The sequence below is a fragment of the Salmo salar genome, chromosome ssa23 (assembly GCF_905237065.1).
Source record: "Salmo salar chromosome ssa23, Ssal_v3.1, whole genome shotgun sequence".
Taxonomy (NCBI): Eukaryota; Metazoa; Chordata; class Actinopteri; order Salmoniformes; family Salmonidae; genus Salmo; species Salmo salar.
In genome coordinates, this window is record NC_059464.1 from 46,306,884 (window position 1) to 46,329,924 (window position 23,041).

General features: G+C 44.9%; 1 protein-coding gene across 2 annotated transcripts in view; it reads right to left on the bottom strand.

Moving 5' to 3' along the window:
* Window positions 1–22,345, bottom strand: part of LOC106584785 (inner centromere protein) — a 39,748-nt gene extending 17,403 nt beyond the window's left edge. For both annotated transcript variants that reach the window (XM_045706328.1, XM_045706327.1), the window contains exons 1-7: window positions 22,086–22,345; window positions 21,368–21,516; window positions 21,083–21,190; window positions 19,709–20,361; window positions 8,988–9,030; window positions 8,658–8,715; window positions 6,534–6,678 (exon numbers count right to left, since the gene is read on the bottom strand). In XM_045706328.1, the coding sequence (XP_045562284.1) occupies window positions 6,534–6,678; window positions 8,658–8,715; window positions 8,988–9,030; window positions 19,709–20,361; window positions 21,083–21,190; window positions 21,368–21,516; window positions 22,086–22,088 (1,159 nt within the window). In that variant the 5' untranslated portion in view covers window positions 22,089–22,345. The remainder of the gene's footprint in view (window positions 1–6,533; window positions 6,679–8,657; window positions 8,716–8,987; window positions 9,031–19,708; window positions 20,362–21,082; window positions 21,191–21,367; window positions 21,517–22,085) is intronic.
* Between the last annotated feature and the right edge of the window lie 696 nt (window positions 22,346–23,041).

Here is a 23,041-nt window from a genome sequence, read left to right on the forward strand (position 1 = left end):
ACAACACACTGGGATAGGGAGATTGACGGACATATTCAACACTCCAGCCAGCTAGTCTGCACATGCTTTGAGAACTCGGCTTGGTATGCCGCCTGGGCCGGCAGCCTTAAAAATGTCTTAAGTCACATCGACCAAGGAGAATGAGAGCTCAGTCCTCGTGAGCGCCACTTGTTTCCTTGAAATGGGCAAAGAAGGTGCTTGTCCAGGAGCAAGGCGTCGGTGGCAAAATGTTGCTGGTTTTCCCTTTACAACCTGTGATTGTCTAAAGTCCCCGCCACATACATCTCGTGTCTGCGCTGTTTAATTGCGGCTCCACTTTGGCCCTGCACTGTCATTTTGCCTGTTTGTTTGCCTAACAGAGGGCATAGCTGGTCCGTTTGTACACGTCCACGTTCCCAGTTACCTTGCCGTGGTTAAATGCCGTGGTTCGCACTTTTAGTTTTGTGTGAATGCTGCCATCAATCCATGGTTTTTGTTTTGGATAAGTTCTAATCACAGTAGGAACAACATCCTCTATGCACTTCCTGATGAACCCAGTCACTGAGTCAGTGTATACGTCAATACTATTCTCAGAGACGACCCGGAACATATCCCAGTCCACGTGAAACAATCTTGAAACATTGATTACAAATTGGCCAGACCAATGTTGAACAGTCCTTACCACGGGTACTTCCTGTTTAAGTTTCCGCCTATAGGAGGAGAGGAGCAAAATGGAGGTGTGATCTGATTTGCCGAAGGGAGAGCCTTGTAGCCGTCCCAGAAGGGGGAGTAGCACAGGAGACGCATTGATAAAAGTTCAGTAGAGTTTTCCTTAGATTTCCTTTATTCAAGTCAGCAGCTACAATAAATGCGGCCTCAGGTTATGCAGTTTCCAGTTTGCACAAAGTCCAGTGTAGTTCCTTGACAGGCGTCGCTGTGTTTGCTCGGGGGGAATATACATGGCAGTGACTATAACCAAAGCAAATTCTCTCAGGAAGTAATGAGGTCGGCATTTGATGGTGAGGTATTCCAAATCAGGAGAACAAGACGACTTGAGTTCCTATACACTATCACACGATGAGTAGTTAATCATGAAACATACACCTCTACATTTCTTTATCCGCCCAGAGAGTTCCTTTTTCCCCCAATCTGCGCAATGGACAGAGAACCCCGCTGGTTGAATGGACGGTGACAGTATATCTGGAGAGAGCCATGATTCCGTAAAACAGTATGCAAGAGTCCCCGATGTCTCTCTGGCAAGGAGATCCTCGCCCCGAGCTCGTCTATTCTGTTGTCCAGGTATACGTTAGTGAGTAATATGCTCTGAAGCGCCTCCTGAGTTGGACTAAAAACCCAATACTTCACGGATCCGTTTCCCCTAACACAGATTAAGTCTAGCCCTGGACTAATAAATGCTTTCAAAAGGAAATCCTCCATTTAGAATGCTATTAAAAAGTGGAATTGACAGCCTTTTAACCTGTTGGGGGTAGGGGGCAGTATTGACACGGCCGGATAAAAAACGTACCCGATTTAATCTGGTTACTACTCCTGCCCAGTAACTAGAATATGCATATAATTATTGGCTTTGGATAGAAAACACCCTAAAGTTTCTAAAACTGTTTGAATGGTGTCTGTGAGTATAACAGAACTCATATGGCAGGCAAAAACCTGAGAGGATTCTATATGGGAAGTGGCCTGTCTGACAAGTTGTTGTTCATCTGGGCTCTTTTTATTGAAGACTGAGGATCTTTGCTCTAACGTGACACTTCCTACGGCTCCCATAGGCTCTCAGAGCCCGGGAAAAAGCTGAACGATATCGAGGCAGCCTCTGGCTGAAACACATTATCGCTTTTGGCAAGTGGCCGATCAGAGTACTATGGGCTTAGGCGCATGCGCGAGTCAACCCCGTGCTTTATTTTCTTTCGTCTGTTTACCTAAATGCAGATTCCCGGTCGGAATATTATGGCTTTTTTACGAGAAAAATTGCATAAAAATTGATTTTAAACAGCGGTTGACATGCTTCGAAGTACGGTAATGGAATATTTAGAATTTTGTCACGAAATGCGCCATGCTCGTAACCCTTATTTACCCTTTCGGATAGTGTCTTGAACGCACGAACAAAACGCCGCTATTTGGATATAACTATGGATTATTTGGGACCAAACCAACATTTGTTATTGAAGTAGAAGTCCTGGGAGTGCATTCTGACGAAGAACACCAAAGGTAATAACATTCTTATAGTAAATCTGACTTTGGTGAGTGCTAAACTTGCTGGGTGTCTAAATAGCCCGGCATCACAGGGCTAGCTATCTACTGAGAATATTGCAAAATGTGCTTTCACCGAAAAGCTATTTTAAAATCGGACATATCGAGTGCATAGAGGAGTTCTGTATCTATAATTCTTAAAATAATTGTTATGCTTTTTGTGAACGTTTATCGTGAGTAATTTAGTAAATTCACCGGCAGTGTTCGGTGGGAATGCTAGTCACATGCTAATGTAAAAAGCTGGTTTTTGATATAAATATGAACTTGATTGAACAAAACATGCATGTATTGTATAACATAATGTCCTAGGTGTGTCATCTGATGAAGATCATCAAAGGTTAGTGCTGCATTTAGCTGTCTTCTGGGTTTTTGTGACATTATATGCTAGCTTGAAAAATGGGTGTCTGATTATTTCTGGCTGGGTACTCTGCTGACATAATCTAATGTTTTCCTTTCGTTGTAAAGCCTTTTTGAAAATCGGACAGTGTGGTTAGATTAACGAGAGTCTTGTCTTTAAAATGGTGTAAAATAGTCATATGTTTGAGAAATTGAAGTAATAGCATTTCTAAGGTATTTGAATAACGCGCCACAGGATTCCACTGGCTCTTACGTAGGTGGGATGATTTCGTCCCGCCGGCCCCAGAGAAGTTAACTACTTTGCAGGTATGAAACAAACAAAAATAAAATCAGTCAAAAAAATATAAAATTCCCAGTTCAGGCTACAAACCAAGTAAGAGATATATATATATATATATATATTAAAAATAGGTTCTATTTGACTCAATTCTATGAAGTACACTAAGGCATTGTTGGCAGAATAGATGGATGCAGTTCAATGCATGATTAATATACTGCTCAAAAAAATAAAGGGAACACTTAAACAACACATGCTAGATCTGAATGAACGAAATAATCTTATTAAATACTTTTTTCTTTACATAGTTGAATGTGCTGACAACAAAAATCACACAAAAATAATCAATGGAAATCCAATTCATCAACCCATGGAGGTCTGGATTTGGAGTCACACTCAAAATTAAAGTGGAAAACCACACTACAGGCTGATCCAACTTTGATGTAATGTCCTTAAAACAAGTCAAAATGAGGATCAGTAGTGTGTGTGGCCTCCACGTGCCTGTATGACCTCCCTACAAGGCCTGGGCATGCTCCTGATGAGGTGGCGGATGGTCTCCTGAGGGATCTCCTCCCAGACCTGGACTAAAGCATCCGCCAACTCCTGGACAGTCTGTGGTGCAACGTGGCGTTGGTGGATGGAGCGAGACATGATGTCCCAGATGTGCTCAATTGGTTTCAGGTCTGGGGAACGGGCGGGCCAGTCCATAGCATAAATGCCTTCCTCTTGCAGGAACTGCTGACACACTCCAGCCACATGAGGTCTAGCATTGTCTTGCATTAGGAGGAACCCAGGGCCAACCGCACCAGCATATGGTCTCACAAGGGGTCTGAGGATCTTATCTCGGTACCTTATGGCAGTCAGGCTACCTCTGGCGAGCACATGGAGGGCTGTGCGGCCCCCCAAAGAAATGCCACCCCACACCATGACTGACCCACCGCCAAACCGGTCATGCTGGAGGATGTTTCAGGCAGCGGAACGTTCTCCACGGCGTCTCCAGACTCTGTCACATGTGCTCAGTGTGAACCTGCTTTCATCTGTGAAGAGCACAGGGCGCCAGTGGCGAATTTGTCAATCTTGGTGTTCTCTGGCAAATGCCAAACGTCCTGCACGGTGTTGGGCTGTAAGCACAACCCCCACCTGTGGACGTCGGGCCCTCATACCACCCTCATGGAGTCTGTTTCTGACCGTTTGAGCAGACACATGCACATTTGTGGCCTGCTGGAGGTCATTTTGCAGGGCTCTGGCAGTGCTCCTCCTGCTCCTCCTTGCACAAAGGCGGAGGTAGCGGTCCTGCTGCTGGGTTGTTGCCCTCCTACGGCCTCCTCCACATCTCCTGATGTACTGGCCTGTCTCCTGGTAGCGCCTCCATGCTCTGGACACTACGCTGACAGACACAGCAAACCGTCTTGCCACAGCTCGCATTGATGTGCCATCCTGGATGAGCTGCACTACCTGAGCCACTTGTGTGGGTTGTAGACTCCGTCTCATGCTACCACTAGAGTGAAAGCACCGCCAGCATTCAAAAGTGACCAAAACATCAGCCAGGAAGCTTAGGAACTGAGAAGTGGTCTGTGGTCCCCACCTGCAGAACCACTCCTTTATTGGGGGTGTCTTGCTAATTGCCTATAATTTCCACCTGTTGTCTATTCCATTTGCACAACAGCATGTGAAATGTATTGTCAATCAGTGTTGCTTCCTAAGTGGACAGTTTGATTTCACAGAAGTGTGATTGACTTGGAGTTACACTGTGTTGTTTAAGTGTTCCCTTTATTTTTTTGAGCAGTGTATAATTCACCAATACATTTCTTGGTACTCCAACAAATATTGCTATCAGGTTGTAAGTCACAGCTGGCCTGGAACATTGTTTGCTGCCTCCATTCAGGATGCACTTTGAGTTTTAATGACCGAGTTTAAATCAGATGAATGTAAATAAGGCTGGGAATGTCAATACAATCAAACTACCAAGGGTAGCTAATACGTCGCTAATAGGCTAGTGTATCAATTTATTTCGCAAACAAAAAAAACCACACAGAGCCTAACATTAGCTAGCGGCAGGGAGGATGTCATGTAATTGGAGGAGTGGGTGAGTAATGTTAGGGTTGAACTGGCTATTTATATGCATAACCTTTATAATACTGGGGAAGCTATGCTAAGTACATAAACTACGAGTAAATCATCTGTTGAAGACAAGAACTAGAACCGGCAACAGGAAGTGCGTCACGACGCTGGGATCAGCCTACAACGCCGACGACAGGAGGAGCAAGTTTAAACCACGCTCCTCCTCCCTCGGACAGGTCGGCATTGAGCGGGAAATATCTCTCGGTATAAATGAGAGAACAATAGAATGTGACCTCTCTTCTCTGTTTTGCCCTGCGAGGTAAAACAGCGAGACCGTATATACGAACAACCCATTTACCACACACGTGTTTGCATTAATTAAAGTACAGCTAAATCAGAAGTTACTATGTGCTGACTATTTGTTCTGTTACCAGAAACGAACTGTCGCAACATTAACAGTAACCTACTTTTCCCCCCCACACTCATACCGTTTTTCAGTGGCTACAGCTAGAGATGCAGGTTAGCTAGCAAGAAATGTGAATCACTTTGCTAGCAAGCTAGCTATGCTGAACGAATGTTAGCCAGATTGAATTTACGAACACACCCTGGATATCTAATCTAATTTCAGAGCACTCTCGTCTGGGTGTGCCAGAGCACAGAATACCTGATGAATTTACAAACGCACGATACCCTGAATGTGAACGCTGAGGGTAAACGTTGGCAACAAAAAAAAAACTCACTTAAATTGGTGCCAGCAGCACAGTTAATCACTAACGCTCCAGATAACATGAAAACAGCCTATCCAGCTCTGCTAGGGTGAGTAAAATGGCCAGAGTGAGGTGTTCTCATTTCTGTCTGGAAGTAGCTAGCCAACTTTAGCCAGTTAGGTTGGGTGCTTGACTGCCGTTGTGAGTTAGACTTGGATCAACCCTACTCCTTGGCCAGAAGGTCCAGTGTCATTAGTGTTGTGTGCACTCTGAATTTACCAAACAGACAATCTGACAACGCTCTGAATTTAGGAATGACCCAGAGCGCACTCTGACACACTGGAGGCAATTTACGACCGCACCCTTAAGTTGCCAATCTTTTGGCATTGATCAAATGGGCAGGGAAGTGTTTTTACAGACACCTATGATTACACAGGTTAGAACCAATGCATTTACTTCCTTGTTGTTTCCACTCCCTGTTTGAACAGGGCAATAAGGGGAAAACATGTGCTTGGGTATGTGGTACGACGCAGCTGTGGTAGGTGTGCCAGTCTTGCCTTGCTGATGGTGGTGGTGATGTGTGGCATGATGGTGGTGTGTGGTATGGTGAGGTGGCGTGAGGTATGGCGGTGGTGACGTGAGGTATGGCGGTGGTGACGTGAGGTATGGCGGTGGTGGCGTGAGGTATGGCGGTGGTGGCGTGAGGTATGGCGGTGGTGATGTGTTGATGCTGGTCTGGTGATTTGGGTTGTGGTGATGGTGGTGTGAGGTATGGTGATGATGGTGTGTGGTATGATGATGGTGTGTGTGGTATGGTGGTGTGTGGTATGAGGTATGGTGATGTGAGGTATGGTGTGTGGTAGAGAGAGAGGTATAATCGTCTGTACCTGATCCAGAGTGTGGTGTGCCAGTCTTGGCCTTGTTGATGATCGAGGCTGGTGTTGGCATGGTGGAAGGTGTCTGGGCCATGGAGCGGGTGAAACAACGAACCTCAACACTAAGAGCCCCTGGGTGGTTCGACACCGTGTTAAACTAAAATAAGAGATGAGTTTAGATGATACATTTCACTGATACATCAATATATTTACATGTGGAGAACACAATAAAACGGTAAAGCTAGATAGACATGGTATAAATTACTAAACAGGGTTGTCAGGATACCTGAATTTTGACTTCGATAACAGGTTTTGTATCATTATACCAAAAACACAAAAAAGTTAGAATTACGACTGGGAATTATTTTTTCAAACATTTAACAATATGTTGATACCTGGTAGAACAAAATAACAAACATATTTTCTATATTAAATTTCTTACAAAAAATAAAACATTAAATAAGAAGAATATTTTCAATTTAATTATACAAAACCATATGGTGAGATTCAGAGCATTCAAAATCATTGTACAATTATATCTGTTTTAAAATGTAATTTGATACATATCAGGGTTAATTTGCTCATCTATGACCATAATATTGGGCAAAATTCCATTCATTAAAACATACGGTTTTTCCACATTTTGTTGTTACAAGGTGGGATTAAAATTGATTTAATTTTAGTTTTTTTTGGCCAACTATCTACACAAAATACTAATGTCAAAGTGGAAGAAGCGTTTATAAAAAAATGTATACAAAATATTTTCAATGACTGAAGTCTAAGAGCTTTGCACACCTGGATAGCACAATTATTGCAAACATTCTTTTTTTTATTCTTCAAGCTCTGTCAAAGTTGGTTGTTGATCATTGCTAGACAGACATTATCATGTCTTGCCATCGATTTTCAAGCCGATTTAAGTCAAAACTGACGGGGCTGTAGCAGAGCAGGTCGAGAGTTAAGTTCCTTGGTGCCCACATCACTAAAACTATCATGGTCCAAACATACCAAGACAGTCGTGAAGCGGGCACGACAACACCTTTTTCCCCTTAGGAGACTGAAAAGATTTGGCATGGGTCCCCAGATCCTTAAAAAGTTATACAGCTGCACCATCGAGGGCATCCTGACCGGTTGCATCACCCCCGGCTACGGCAACTGCTCGGCATCTGACCGTAAGGTGCTACAAAGGGTAGTGCATACATCACTGGGGTCAAGCTTCCTGCCATCCAGGACCTATATACCAGGCGGTGTCAGAGGAAGGCCATAAAAATTGTCAGACTCCAGTCACCCAAGTCATATTGTTCTCACTACTACCGCACAGCAAGCGGTACCGGAGTGCCAAGTCTAGGTCCAAGAGGCTCCTTAACAGCTTCTACCTCCAAGCCATAAAACTCCTGAACAATTAGTCCAGGTGGCCATTTGATTATCTACAATAAACCCCCCCCACTACTAGCTGTTTATTATCTATGCAGTCACTTCACCCCTACCTACATGTACAAATTACCTCGACTAACCTGTACCCCCGCACATTGACTCGGTACCGGTCCCCCCTGTATATCGCCTTGTTATTGTTATTTAATGTGTTACTTTTAAATTGTATTATTTAGTTTATTTAGTAAATATTTTCTTAACTCTTTCTTGAACTGCATTGTTGGTTAAGGGCTTGTATAAGTAAGCATTTCACAGTAAGGTCCACACCTGTTGTATTCGGCGCAAGTGGCAAATCAAATTTGATTTGATTGCCATGCTGAATATTACGTTCAACAAGTGGCTTGTTACTGTGTCAGCGGCATGCGCAAGTAGCCTTGCTAGCTTACTACTGTCCCTTTGAGACGATTCAGACAAACGACTAGACAGATGCGATCCTCTCGATCCGTATACGATGTGAGACATTTTGACAGAAGTACCGAAAGTAACAAAAGTACTAGCACCGAAACCAGATTCTAGTATGTTCTATTATCCAAACAGCGATAAAAAGTTTCTACATACCGTGCAACACTACCAATCAGGGTTGAGGTCCATTTTTTTAAATCAGTAAATGAGGAAAATCTCAATTAGAATTTTTGTTTAATTCTTGAAATGTATTGGAATGACCCCATCTTTCAGATACATGCATCTACCAGGTGCCAAGTTTCCTACCTCAGGAGAAGTCTCAGGACCAAGACATCCTGTCTCCATTGGCTCCTCTGACAACACCCTGCCATATACACAACAGTTGATCAGATACATGACTCAGGGGCTGCGTCCCAATAACACTTCCCTTCGTGGATTTGAAAGAAAAATGACTGGTATGTGGAAACTCCCTCTAACCCACGTCTACACCAATCCAGTGCTTTTAAAATTTACTAGTGAACGAGGAATAAGAGATTGGGATGTAAACTCCCGTCTATAACCTTAGCATACAAATGACAACAGAAGTACATACATTTAGACATGACAATATTTGATTAACAGGTAGATATGACTTACCCATCTGTCTGCATCTTGACCTCATCACCGTCAGCTTCCACATCTGTTACAGTAGACAGACACAATCAAATCAACATGGACGTCCGAACCGTTCCTATAATGTTCATCATTTACAGGGTTGTGCCGACATGACCATACTCGTAATCGTATCCGTAAATTGACAGTTGATAGTCGTTCTCACAGATTAGTCCGACGGATGGGTGTGTCCTCAACTTGCAGCAGGTAGCCAAGTTTGCTGTCACTCTGTCAGAATGCACATTAGCATTTCATATTTTTCCCCCTACCCTAAGCCCCACTTGCTAGATATTATGCACATTGATAGCAAACTTCCTCGCCATGTGATTTATCATAGTAGCAGGCAGCAGCAAATCTAAATGATCAGACCGAAAAACGTGCGAGGAAAAGGGATCGGATTAAAATTATGAAACGAGTGGACGGAGAAATAAAGCTTCACTCTATCCAATCAGAGCAGCAGGATCAACGTACAGCCCGCCCTTCTCTTTAAAGACAGGCAAACTAGCCAGTTGAGTTATTTAGACCATTCACATGACTGACTCAAAGACAGTTCAGTATGGTTTACAAAAACTGTGACTGACATGAGAAAGATGCTTGCTGGAACCTGAAAATAACTTCCCCACCCCCCAATCATGGATAATTAAATTAAAATAAAACACTGATCATAAATCCAGGCGCTTATAAGAAATCCCCCTACGCCTACCGCCGAACCATCAAGCAGGCAAAGCGCCAATACAGGACTAAGATCGAATCCTGCACTTGCAAACTATAACAGATTACAAGGGAAAACAGTAGGGTTGGGCGATATAGAGTTACATTTGATTAATTTCAATATACACTACTGGTCAAAAGTTTTAGAACACATCCTTCAAGGGTTTTTCTTTATTTGTACTATTTTCTACATTGTAGAATAATAGAAGACATTATAACTATGAAATAACACATATGGAATCATGTAGTAACCAAATAAAAAAAAGTGTTAAAATATATCTTAATTTTTGTTTATATTTGAGATTCTTCAAATAGCCATCCACTTTGCCTTGACAACTTTGCACACTCTTGGCATTCTCTCAGCTTCATGAATGCATTTCAATTAACAGGTGTGCCTTAAATGTTAATTTGTGGAATTTCTTTTCTACTTAATGCGTTTGAGCCAATCAGTGGTGTTGTGACAAGGTAGGGGGAATGTCATGACTCTCCTGTGAAGGTCTAAAGGATCAGGTTACAGTGGGTCCTCTCTACAGCATGCTCGCTCTCATGGGGAGGGGGGGGTCGGTCATAAAAATACACTGCCCCTATGCTCTGTAGTGTTCGAGATTGGAATGTAAACTGAAACAGAGAGACCCTTGGAGATCAAAAGTTTTACTAATTAAATAATATTTATATTTTTGAGAGTAAATATGAAACTATTTAGGAGAAGATGGGTTTCTCAAATGACTGCCTCGCCTGGTTCACCAACTACTTCTCAGACCGAGTTCTGTGTATAAAATCGGAGGGCCTGTTGTCCGGACCTCTGGCAGTCTATGGGGTGCCACAGTTTTCAATTCTCAGGCCGACTCTTTTCTCTGTATGTATATACACATACATATATATACACATACATATACATATATATATATATATATATATATGTATGTATATACACATATATATATATATACACACACACACACACACACACACACACACATACATACATACATACACATATATATACACACATATATACACACATATATTTACATTTACATTTAAGTCATTTAGCAGACGCTCTTATCCAGAGCGACTTACAAAATGGTGCATTCACCTTATGATATCCAGTGGAACAACCACTTTACAATAGTGCATCTAAATATTTTAGGGGGGGGTTAGAAGGATTACTTTATCCTATCCTAGGTATTCCTTAAAGAGGTGGGGTTTCAGGTGTCTCCGGAAGGTGGTGATTGACTCCGCTGTCCTGGCGTCGTGAGGGAGCTTGTTCCACCATTGGGGTGCCAGAGCAGCGAACAGTTTTGACTGGGCTGAGCGGGAACTGTGCTTCGTCAGAGGTAGGGGGGCCAGCAGGCCAGTGGTGGATGAACGCAGTGCCCTTGTTTGGGTGTAGGGCCTGATCAGAGCCTGAAGGTATGGAGGTGCCGTTCCCTTCACAGCTCCGTAGGCAATCACCATGGTCTTGTAGCGGATGCGAGCTTCAACTGGAAGCCAGTGGAGAGAGCGGAGGAGCGGGGTGACGTGAGAGACCTTGGGAAGGTTGAACACCAGACGGGCTGCGGCGTTTTGGATGAGTTGTAGGGGTTTAATGGCACAGGCAGGGAGCCCAGCCAACAGCGAGTTGCAGTAATCCAGACGGGAGATGACAAGTGCCTGGATTAGGACCTGCGCCGCTTCCTGTGTGAGGCAGGGTCGTACTCTGCGAATGTTGTAAAGCATGAACCTACAGGATCGGGTCACCGCCTTGATGTTAGTGGAGAACGACAGGGTGTTGTCCAGGATCACGCCAAGGTTCTTAGCACTCTGGGAGGAGGACACAAGGGAGTTGTCAACCGTGATGGCGAGATCATGGAACGGGCAGTCCTTCCCCGGGAGGAAGAGCAGCTCCGTCTTGCCGAGGTTCAGCTTGAGCTGGTGATCCGTCATCCACACTGATATGTCTGACAGACATGCAGAGATGCGATTCGCCGCCTGGTTATCAGAAGGGGGAAAGGAGAAGATTAATTGTGTGTCGTTTGCATAGCAATGATAGGAGAGACCATGTGAGGATATGACAGAGCCAAGTGACTTGGTGTATAGCGAGAATAGGAGAGGGCCTAGAACAGAGCCCTGGGGGACACCAGTGGTGAGAGCGCATGGTGCGGAGACAGATTCTCGCCACGCCACCTGGTAGGAGCGACCTGTCAGGTAGGACGCAATCCAAGCGTGGGCCGCGCCGGAGATGCCCAACTCGGAGAGGGTGGAGAGGAGGATCTGATGGTTCACAGTATCAAAGGCAGCAGATAGGTCTAGAAGGATGAGAGCAGAGGAGAGAGAGTTAGCTTTAGCAGTGCGGAGAGCCTCCGTGACACAGAGAAGAGCAGTCTCAGTTGAATGCCCAGTCTTGAAACCTGACTGATTAGGATCAAGAAGGTCATCTCTGAGAGAGATAGCAGGAGAGCTGGCCAAGGACGGCACGTTCAAGAGTTTTGGAGAGAAAAGAAAGAAGGGATACTGGTCTGTAGTTGTTGACATCGGAGGGATCGAGTGTAAGTTTTTTCAGAAGGGGTGCAACTCTCGCTCTCTTGAAGACGGAAGGGACGTAGCCAGCGGTCAAGGATGAGTTGATGAGCGAAGTGAGGAAGGGGAGAAGGTCTCCGGAAATGGTCTGGAGAAGAGAGGAGGGGATAGGGTCAAGTGGGCAGGTTGTTGGGCGGCCGGCCGTCACAAGACGCGAGATTTCATCTGGAGAGAGAGGGGAGAAAGAGGTCAAAGCACAGGGTAGGGCAGTGTGAGCAGGACCAGCGGTGTCGTTTGACTTAGCAAACGAGGATCGGATATCGTCAACCTTCTTTTCAAAATGGTTGACGAAGTCATCCGCAGAGAGGGAGGAGGGGGGGAGGAGGATTCAGGAGGGAGGAGAAGGTAGCAAAGAGCTTCCTAGGGTTAGAGGCAGATGCTTGGAATTTAGAGTGGTAGAAAGTGGCTTTAGCAGCAGAGACAGAAGAGGAGAATGTAGAGAGGAGTGAGTGAAAGGATGCCAGGTCCGCAGGGAGGCGAGTTTTCCTCCATTTCCGCTCGGCTGCCCGGAGCCTTCTTCTGTGAGCTCGTAGTGAGTCGTCGAGCCACGGAGCAGGAGGGGAGGACCGAGCCGGCCTGGAGGATAGGGGACAGAGAAAATCAAAGGATGCAGAAAGGGAGGAGAGGAGGGTTGAGGAGGCAGAATCAGGAGATAGGTTGGAGAAGGTTTGAGCAGAGGGAAGAGATGATAGGATGGAAGAGGAGAGAGTAGCGGGAGAGAGAGAGCGAAGGTTGGGACGGCGCAATACCATCCGAGTAGGTGCAGAGTGAGAAGTGTTGGATGAGAGCAAGAGGGAAAAGGATACAAGGTAGTGGTCGGAGATTTGGAGGGGAGTTGCAATGAGATTAGTGGAAGAACAACATCTAGTAAAGATGAGGTCAAGCATATTGCCTGCCTTGTGAGTAGGGGGGGGAAGGTGAGAGGGTGAGGTCAAAAGAGGAGAGGAGTGGAAAGAAGGAGGCAGAGAGGAATGAGTCAAAGGTAGACGTGGGGAGGTTAAAGTCACCCAGAACTGTGAGAGGTGAGCCATCCTCAGGAAAGGAACTTATCAAGGCGTCAAGCTCATTGATGAACTCTCCAAGGGAACCTGGAGGGCGATAAATGATAAGGATGTTAAGTTTGAAAGGGCTGGTAACTGTGACAGCATGGAATTCAAATGAGGAGATAGACAGATGGGTCAGGGGAGAAAGAGAGAATGTCCACTTGGGAGAGATGAGGATTCCAGTGCCACCACCCCGCTGGCCTGATGCTCTAGGGGTATGCGAGAACACGTGGGCAGACGAAGAGAGAGCAGTAGGAGTAGCAGTGTTATCTGTGGTAATCCATGTTTCCGTCAGCGCCAGGAAATATACACACACACACACACACACACACACACACACACACACACACATACATACATACATACATACATACATACATATCTCTCTCTCTCTCTCTCAATGATGTCGCTCTCGCTGCTGGTGAGTCTCTGATCCACCTCTACGCAGACGATACCATTCTGTATACTTCTGGCCCTTCGTTGGACACTGTGTTAACTAACCTCCAGACGAGCTTCAATGCCATACAACTCTCCTTCCGTGGCCTCCAACTGCTTTTAAATGCAAGTAAAACTAAGTGCATGCTCTTCAACCGATTGTTGCCCGCACCCTCACGCCCAACTAGCATCACTACTCTGGACTAGAGGTCGACCAATTATGATTTTTCAATGCCAAAAAAGGCGATACCGATTACTCGGCCGATTTATTTATATATAAAATAATGACAATTACAACAATACTAAATGAACTTATTTTAACTTCATATAATACATAAATAAAATCTATTTTGTCTCAAATAAATAATGAAACGTGCTCAATTTGGTTTAAATAATGCAAAAACATAGAAAGTAGAAGTGCAATATGTGCCATGTAAAAAAGCTAAGGTTTAAGTTCCTTTAGGTTGTAGTTATTAAGTTTTAGGTTGTAGTTATTATAGGAATTATGACGCGTCGACTATTTCTCTCTATACCATTTGTATTTCATATACCTTTGACTATTGGATGTTCTAATAGGCACTTTAGTATTGCCGGTCTAATCTCAGGAGTTGATAAGCTTGAAGTCATAAACAGCGCTGTGCTTCAAGCATTGCAAAGAGCTGCTGGCAAACGCAGGAAAGTGATGTTTGAATGAATGCTTACGAGCCATGCCAATTAAAAATCGGTCGACCTCTAGTTCGTTTGTTATGTAATTCTGTGTGATTATTTAGTGAGTAAATAAATAATTAAGCCAATTTGTATATCGCTGATTCATGATTTAGGCTAGGGTTCGTGCAGATATCCAAGCGTTTGTGACGTTCAGTATCTGAAGAGCTGAAATTGACACTCTATAAACAACATGTTCCCGTGGTTCCCCGACTTCCTGGTTAATTAAAGTTACATGATTAGTTTAAATCGGTAATTAAATTGATAATATACAGTCTTCACATTTAATGATAGTCCAGACACGACAAGGGTATACAGAAGATGGTCTTTTACCAAATAGGGCTAAGTCCATATTATGGCAAGAACAGCTCAAATAAACAAGAAACGACAGTCCATTACTTTGAGACATGAAGGTCAGTTAATACGGAAAATTACGAACTTTGAAAGGTTCTTCAGGTGCAGTCACAAAAACCATCAAGCGCTATGATGAAACTGTCTCTCGTGAGGACCGCCACAGGAAAGGAAGACCCAGAGTTACCTCTGCTGCAGAGGATAAGTTCATTAGAGTTACCAGCCTCAGAAATTGCAGCCCAAATAAATGCTTCAGCGTTCAAGTAACAGACACATCTCAAACATCAACTGTTCAGAGGAGACTGTGTGAATCAGGCCTTCATGGTCGAATTGCTGCAAAGAAATCACTACTAAAGGACACCAATAGTAATTGACTTTCCTGGGCCAAGAAACACGAGCAATGGACATTAGACTGGTGGAAATTTGTCCTTTGGTCTGGAGTCCAAATTGGAGATTTTTGGTTCCAACCGCCGTGTCTTTGAGACGTGGTGTGGGTGAACGGATGATCTCCGAATGTGTATTTCCCACCGTAAGGCATGGAAGTGGTGGTGTTATGGTGTGGGGGTGCTTTGCTGGTGACACAGTCTGTGATTTATTTCGAATTCAAGACACACTTAACCAGCATGGCAACCCCAGCATTCTGCAGCAATACGCCATCCCATCTGGTTTGGGCTTAGTGGGACTATCATTTATTTTTCAACAGAACAATGACTCAACACACCTCCAGGCTGTGTAAGAGCTATTTGACCAAGAAGGAGTGCTGCATCAGATTTATTTTACCTTCATTTAACTAGGCAAGTCAGTTAAGAACAAATTCTTATTTTCAATGACGGCCTAGGAACAGTGGGTTAACTGCCTTGTTCAGGGGCAGAACGACAGATTTGTACCTTGTCAGCTCAGGGATTCAAACTTGCAACCTTTCGGTTACTAGCCCAACGCTCTAACCACTAGGCTACCCTGCCGCCCCAGATGACCTGGCCTCCACAATCCCCAGATCTCAACCAAGTTGAGATGGTTTGGGATGAGTCTGACCACAGAGTGAAGGAAAAGCAGCCAACAAGTGCTCAGCATATGTGGGAACTCCTTCAAGACTGTTGGAAAACCATTCCAGGTGAAGCTGGTTGAGAGAAAGCCAAGAGTGTGCAAAGCTGTCATCAAGGCAAAGGGTGGCTGCTTTGAAGAATCTAAAATATATTTTGATTTGTTTAACACTTTTGGTTACTACATGATTCCATGTGTTATTTCATAGTTTTGATGTCTTCACTATTATTCTACAACATACCAAATAGTAAAAACCCTTGAATGAGTAAGTGTGTCAACTTTTGACTGGTAGTATTTGTTTTTGCGAGAAATTCCAAAATTGCTGTATCGCAAGGCATTTTGTATTCCCCATTTCATGAACGTTTATGTCCACTTGTTCTCATGTTGTATTTCTGGTCATCTCCTGTGTACCTTCCCATTTACACCAGAGATCTATATATAATGAAGAGATGCACGTCTCTGCCCTAACAATTAGAGTCGTCATCCCAAAAGGCAGGTGACAAGCATAAATCCAAAATAAGTCCATAGAAACACATTGGGCTTATTTTGGACAGATTTTAGCGAGAGTGAAACCTCTCGTGTCGCATCTTCCTCTACGGTTACACACACACACACCAAGCCCCTCCCTCTGCCACACAACAACAAAGAGAGATCTCTTCTTCTTCTCTGACAAATGGTTTCACTATTTGAATTAGAGGTTCAACAGAATGGGTCATATGGACACCAACACATGGAGACATTATTTCACTCAAATAGAGGAAAAGTTAACCTTTCTAACGATACCCCCCCCTTTGTGTCAACTACTCAAACTGCACACAAAGCAAACACTTCTAAAACAAGTGGAAAATGAATGCTCAGTTAGTCGCGCACAGCATTGTGGTAATAGATTTTAGCCAAAGACTTTTATACTAGCTGTATAGTCCATTTTTATAAAATGTGCAATAAGCATAAAACAATAAGGAAATGGCGGCAACTTCTCATTCTGAGGGCACTTGATTTCAACATCTGAACAAGGTAGACAAGCTAACATAAGTTTGACATTTTTCTTTTTTTTAGGCCATATCACCCAGCCCTAAAACCCAGCTGAGAGCTGCCCAGTTAAGCAAGCCTACCAGACGAGCTAAATACCTTCTATGTGCACGTCGGGGCAAGCAACACTGAACCATGCATGAGAGCACCAGCTATTCCAGAAGACTTATCAAGCTTTCCGCAGCCGATGTGAGCAAGACCTTTAAACAGGTCAACATTCACAATGCTGCAGGGCCAGACGGATTACCAGGACGCGTACTCAGAACATGCACTGACCAGCTGGCAAGTGTCTTCACTGACATTTCAAACTGTCCCTGTCCGAGTCTGTAATACCAACATGTTTCAAGCAGACCACCATTGTCCCTGTGCCCAAGAACACTAAGGTAACCTGCCTAAATGACTACCGACCCGTAGCACTCACGTCTGTAGCCATGAAGTGCTTTGAAAGGCTGGTCATGGCTCACATCAATGCCATTATCCAAGAAACCCTAGACCTACTCCAATTTGCATACCACCCCAACAGATCCACAGATGATGCAATCTCTATTGCACTCCACACTGTCCTTTCCCACATGGACAAAAGGAACTGCTATGTGAGAATTCTGTTCAACACCATTATGCCCACAAAGGTAATCACTAAGCTAGGGACCCTGGGAATAAATACCTCCCTCTGCAATTGGATCCTGGACTTTCTGATGGGCCGCCCCCAGGTGGTAAGGGTAGGCAACAACAACTGCCACGCTGATCCTCAACACAGGGACCCCTCAGGGGTGCGTGCTTAGTACCCTCCTGCACTCCCTATTCACCCACAACTGCGTGGCCAAGCACAACACCATCATTAAGTTTGCTGACGACACAACGGTGGTAGGCCTGATCACCGACAACCATGAGACAGCCTATAGAGAGGAGGTCAGAGACCCGGCTGCGTGTTGCCAAGATAACAACCTCTCTCTCAATGTGATCAAGACAAAAGGAGATGATTGTGGACTATAGGAAAAGGAGGACAGAGCATGCTACCATTCTCGTCGACAGGGCTGTAGTGGAGCAGGTTGAGAGCTTCAAGTTCCTTGGCGTCCACATCACCAAAAACGATCATGGTCCAAACACACCAAGACAGGTGCCCCCTCAGGAGACTGAAAAGATTTTCCGGGCGCACCATCTAGAGCATCACTGCCGGGTATGGCAACTGCTAGGCCTCCGAGAGTCAGTATGAGAGAGGAGATAACATGATACAGGCCAGACTCCCAGTGGTTCCTCAGGACAGACTCCCAGTGGTTCCTCAGTCCAGACTCCCAGTGGTTCCTCAGGACAGACTCCCAGTGGTTCCTCAGGACAGACTCCCAGTGGTTCCTCAGGACAGACTCCCAGTGGTTCCTCAGGACAGACTCCCAGTGGTTCCTCAGGACAGACTCCCAGTGGTTCCTCAGGACAGACTCCCAGTGGTTCCTCAGTCCAGACTAGAGTCAGTATGAGAGAGGAGATAACATGATACAGTCCAGACTCCCAGTGGTTCGTCAGGACAGACTCCCAGTGGTTCGTCAGGACAGACTCCCAGTGGTTCGTCAGGACAGACTCCCAGTGGTTCGTCAGGACAGACTCCCAGTGGTTCGTCAGGACAGACTCCCAGTGGTTCGTCAGGACAGACTCCCAGTGGTTCGTCAGGACAGACTCCCAGTGGTTCGTCAGGACAGACTCCCAGTGGTTCGTCAGGACAGACTCCCAGTGGTTCGTCAGGACAGACTCCCAGTGGTTCGTCAGGACAGACTCCCAGTGGTTCGTCAGGACAGACTCCCAGTGGTTCGTCAGGACAGACTAGAGACAGCAGAATAAGTGGAGCAAGCACTGTGTCTCGTGCTATAAGGGGACATGGGCTGTGATGATAGACTTGATCTGCTCTCAAGTTAGCAGACGATGTGAGATACATTTGACAGAAGTAACATTCTAGTACGTAGTATGTTCTATCATCTAAATAGTACACAAGTTTCATTTACCATCCACCACTAAACTCACACGACCAGCTACATTTACCATCCACCACTAAACTCACACGACCAGCTACATTTACCATCCACCACTAAACTAACACGGCCAGCTACATTTACCATCCACCACTAAACTAACACGGCCAGCTACATTTACCATCCACCACTAAACTAACACGGCCAGCTACATTTACCATCCACCACTAAACTCACACTGCCAGCTACATTTACCATCCACCACTAAACTAACACGGCCAGCTACATTTACCATCCACCACTAAACTAACACGGCCAGCTACATTTACCATCCACCACTAAACTAACACGGCCAGCTACATTTACCATCCACCACTAAACTAACACGGCCAGCTACATTTACCATCCACCACTAAACTAACACGGCCAGCTACATTTACCATCCACCACTAAACTAACACGACCAGCTACATTTACCATCCACCACTAAACTAACACAACCAGCTAGATTTTTTTAAATCGACCTAAAGAAAACTGCCTTTTCAATGCCAAGTCAAAGTTGCACAAACGCACGTGTTTTGGTCGCAGTCTCAAACCCTGAACTGGGTTGTCTGTCCTTGCATTTCGTTTATGTTTGCTTGCGCTTGTTAGCATTTAGTTAGCGTCTGCTATGGGAATTCGCCAGTACTTAGTTAGCATAAAAATATACATTTTTGGGAAAGAACTAGCGCCCCTTCTGTGCACTGCCAGTAATACCGTATACCCTGGTATGGTACAGGAACTGCAGGAACATCTGGATAGCACCAAACTGTACAGCACATCAACCCTATTCACAGTCTAATGGCACAACGCCAGGTCATATTTCATCACTCACCAAGCCCGCTGACGTTACTGCTGCAGGTGGAGCTGCCCAGCCGAGCCTCCTTCTTCTTCAGGAAGGATCTCCTGGAGGCCCTGCGGACAGACTCCTGGGTCATGCTGTTTCTCAGCCCTGCCAGGGAGAGCCGCACAGTCAGGGAGTGTCTCACGGAGCTACGCCTGGCGCCCAAGAGCGTGGCAGCAGCAATGACTATCTTAATGGCGGCGCGGCCTGGAGAGCGCTCTGCGTTGGGGTTCATCTGGAGCTCTGCAGACTGCCGCTCGGAGGCTGAGATCTTGACTACGGCTTCAGTTATGTGGCTTTGGGTCTGAGGGGAGTGAGGGGTTGTGAAACATGGGGGCTGGGAGGAGTCTGAGCTGGACTCCCCCCTCTTACTCTCAACCTCCTCCTGGATCTGGCTGATGGAGCTAGACACGTGCTGCTGTGCCTCCTCCAGCAGGAAGGAGGTGGTCTGAGCAGCTCCTTTGTGGGTGCTGCATACAGGTGATGCCACCTCAAGCTGGGTGGTCTGTTTGGGTCTGCGAGCGCGTGAGGGTTTGACCAGCTCTTCCCTTGTGACTAGGGATCCTCCTTCATCCTCTGCTATCAGGTTCAGGGATGTGGACACGGAGGAGCGACGCAGGTTGCTGCGCTTGCCCTTGGAGAAGCTGCAGGACGGTCAGAGAGAGAGAGACAGAGAGACAGAGAGAGCCAGAGAGAGCCACAGAGACACTGTTTATTGTAAGGCGTTGTCAGCACCATCACCAAGTTCCTGGTACATGCAAATGTGTTGACGAATAACGGTGATTCTGATAACTGTACTATTAAAAAATATATATATATTTTACCAGGTAAGTTGACTGAGAACACATTCTCATTTACAGCAACAACCTGGGGAATAGTTACAGGGGAGAGGGGGGGGATGAATGAGCCAACTGGAAGCTGGATGATTAGGTGGCCGTGATGGTATGAGGGCCAGATTGTGAATTTAGCCAGGACACCAGGGTTAACACCCCTACTCTTACGATAAGTACCATGGGATCTTTAGTGACCACAGAGAGTCAGGACACCTGCTTAACGTCCCATCTGAAAGACAGCATCCTACACAGGGCAATGTCCCCAATCACTGCCCTGGGGCATTTTTTTTTAGACCTGAGGGAAAAAAGTGCCTCCTACTGGCCCTCCAACACCACTTCCAGCAGCATCTGGTCTCCCATCCAGGGACCGACCAGGACCAACCCTGCTTAGCTTCAGAAGCAAGCCAGCAGTGGGATGCAGGGTGGTATGTAGCTGGCACAACGTATAGAGTATCACTATGATTAACATGATAGATCATAAATTAAAAGGTTATACTGAGACATGTCTGGGCAGGACAACACAGGAGCCTACCGTCTCTTGTTGCGATTTTCATTCTGACCCACAGAAAGACGTTTCCTTCGGTTGCTCTTCTTCTGTGATGGAGTCTTTGGCATCAATTCCGGTTCCGCACTAAAGTCACTGAGACGGTAAGAAAAATCAAATGTTAATATGAATGACTGCAGAAAGAAAAGGTCAATGGCTGTAGGATTAATTCTTCCTTCTGCCAATCATTACTTTCCAGAATTTAAAAAAAAAATGACAAAACAATTAGCTCAATGTGTGTCTATGACAACGGTGGGGTCTTTTTCCTCCCACCTTGAGAATATGCGGTTGGCTTCATGTTGGATCTCAAACAGCCAAACCATGTGGTCATTGTCAATTTCATTGGCAAACGCTTGTATTTTCACGTCGAACATCTGCATCAGGATGCGCGTTGAGGACAGTACAGAGCTCATAGTTGCTACCTGTGAAAGATCGGTTTTAAAAAAACGGATTATTACATATGTGGTGGGATGTGTTAAACCTCCTCTCGTAGATAAATTAAATCGTTTCTCCCATCTAAAAATGGGCTATCTAGGAAGGACAATAAACATAATATCGTAGTACGCTCATGCTTTTTAACCAAACATTGCAGTTAACGTTAAACATTACATCAAATGACACACAACAAAATAAACAAAGTGACACGACAACCATCCAGACAATAAAACATGTATAAAACAAACATGTATTGTATCAAATGTTAGCTAACTTGGGATTTATCGTTACAAACTGGCTAACAAGTGAACTAGATTACTTTAAATTTGAGATATCCCGTGCATTTCCCCAAAGTGGCCTCCGATGATCATGAATCAGAGTTAGCTACCATGCAGTTTAAACAGAAATATGCTAAGTATATAAACATGTTGAAGAAACAGAAAGCTAGCTAATGCCGGTTTAGCCAAATTAGCGAGTTGTTTAAAATGTTAGCGGCACCGTGTATTCATAGCTAACGTAGACTGAGCCTAATTTAAGGAAAATACAACTTGCATACCATAAAACTCTTCCGGCTTCGACCAAATACAATCCGTTTCTCTGCGGTAGCAGTTCACTCTACATTCCAGATAAATTCAATAATGTTCATAAAAGCATAATCCACCATTATCATTCTATGCACAACATAATTGTCGGTCTTTCCTTCAATTTGATTTCTACACCCGCTGAAATCCCTTTAAATTGTCCTAAACTGTCTGAGCCAATTGGGGACTGGTTTGTAATGACGACCCCCAGTCTGCTCCCCATAGCCAATAAAACCCGAGAGCGCATGTCCGGGATACACTGAGGGGATTCGATTATCTGGCCCGGGTTACACCACTGGGAGGACTTTGTATCGGGTGAAATGTGATTGCATTGGTTTTGGCCCCTTTCAAAAAGCCCACTGGGAAGTCGGCTCAAAACCTTAGTGATGTAGCCTAGGCTAGATTAAGCACGTGGAGTAATAAAGGCATAACTTGTCGTGATGTGTGTTTTGTCCTATATTTGTATTTAATGTATTTTTATTTTTAATCCCAGCCCCCGTCCCAGCAGGAGGCCTTTTGCATTTTGGTAGGCCCTCATTGTAAATAAGAGTTTGTTCTTAATTAACTGACTTGCCTAGTTAAATAAAAGTTAAATAAAAAATAAAATAAATAAAAGGGCATGAACGAAAGAACTTCCTCCAGCAGAACAGCAAAAATGACTATGCTTATTGAAACATCCAAGCAGGTAACCAGTGCTGGAAATATCTTCCCTACAATTGACAGTCAAGCCATCCATCTGTCTTCTGTCATGTCCAACATGGGAGTCAAGTTTGATCCTTCTCTGTCCTTTGATGCTCATATAAAACATATCTGCAAACATAATTTTTCCCGTCTAAGAAATATCACCTGGCTCAAACCACCCAGATGCAGAGAAACTCTTCCACGCCTTCATCCTCTTCCGGATCGACTACTGCAAAACGGTGTTTCCAGC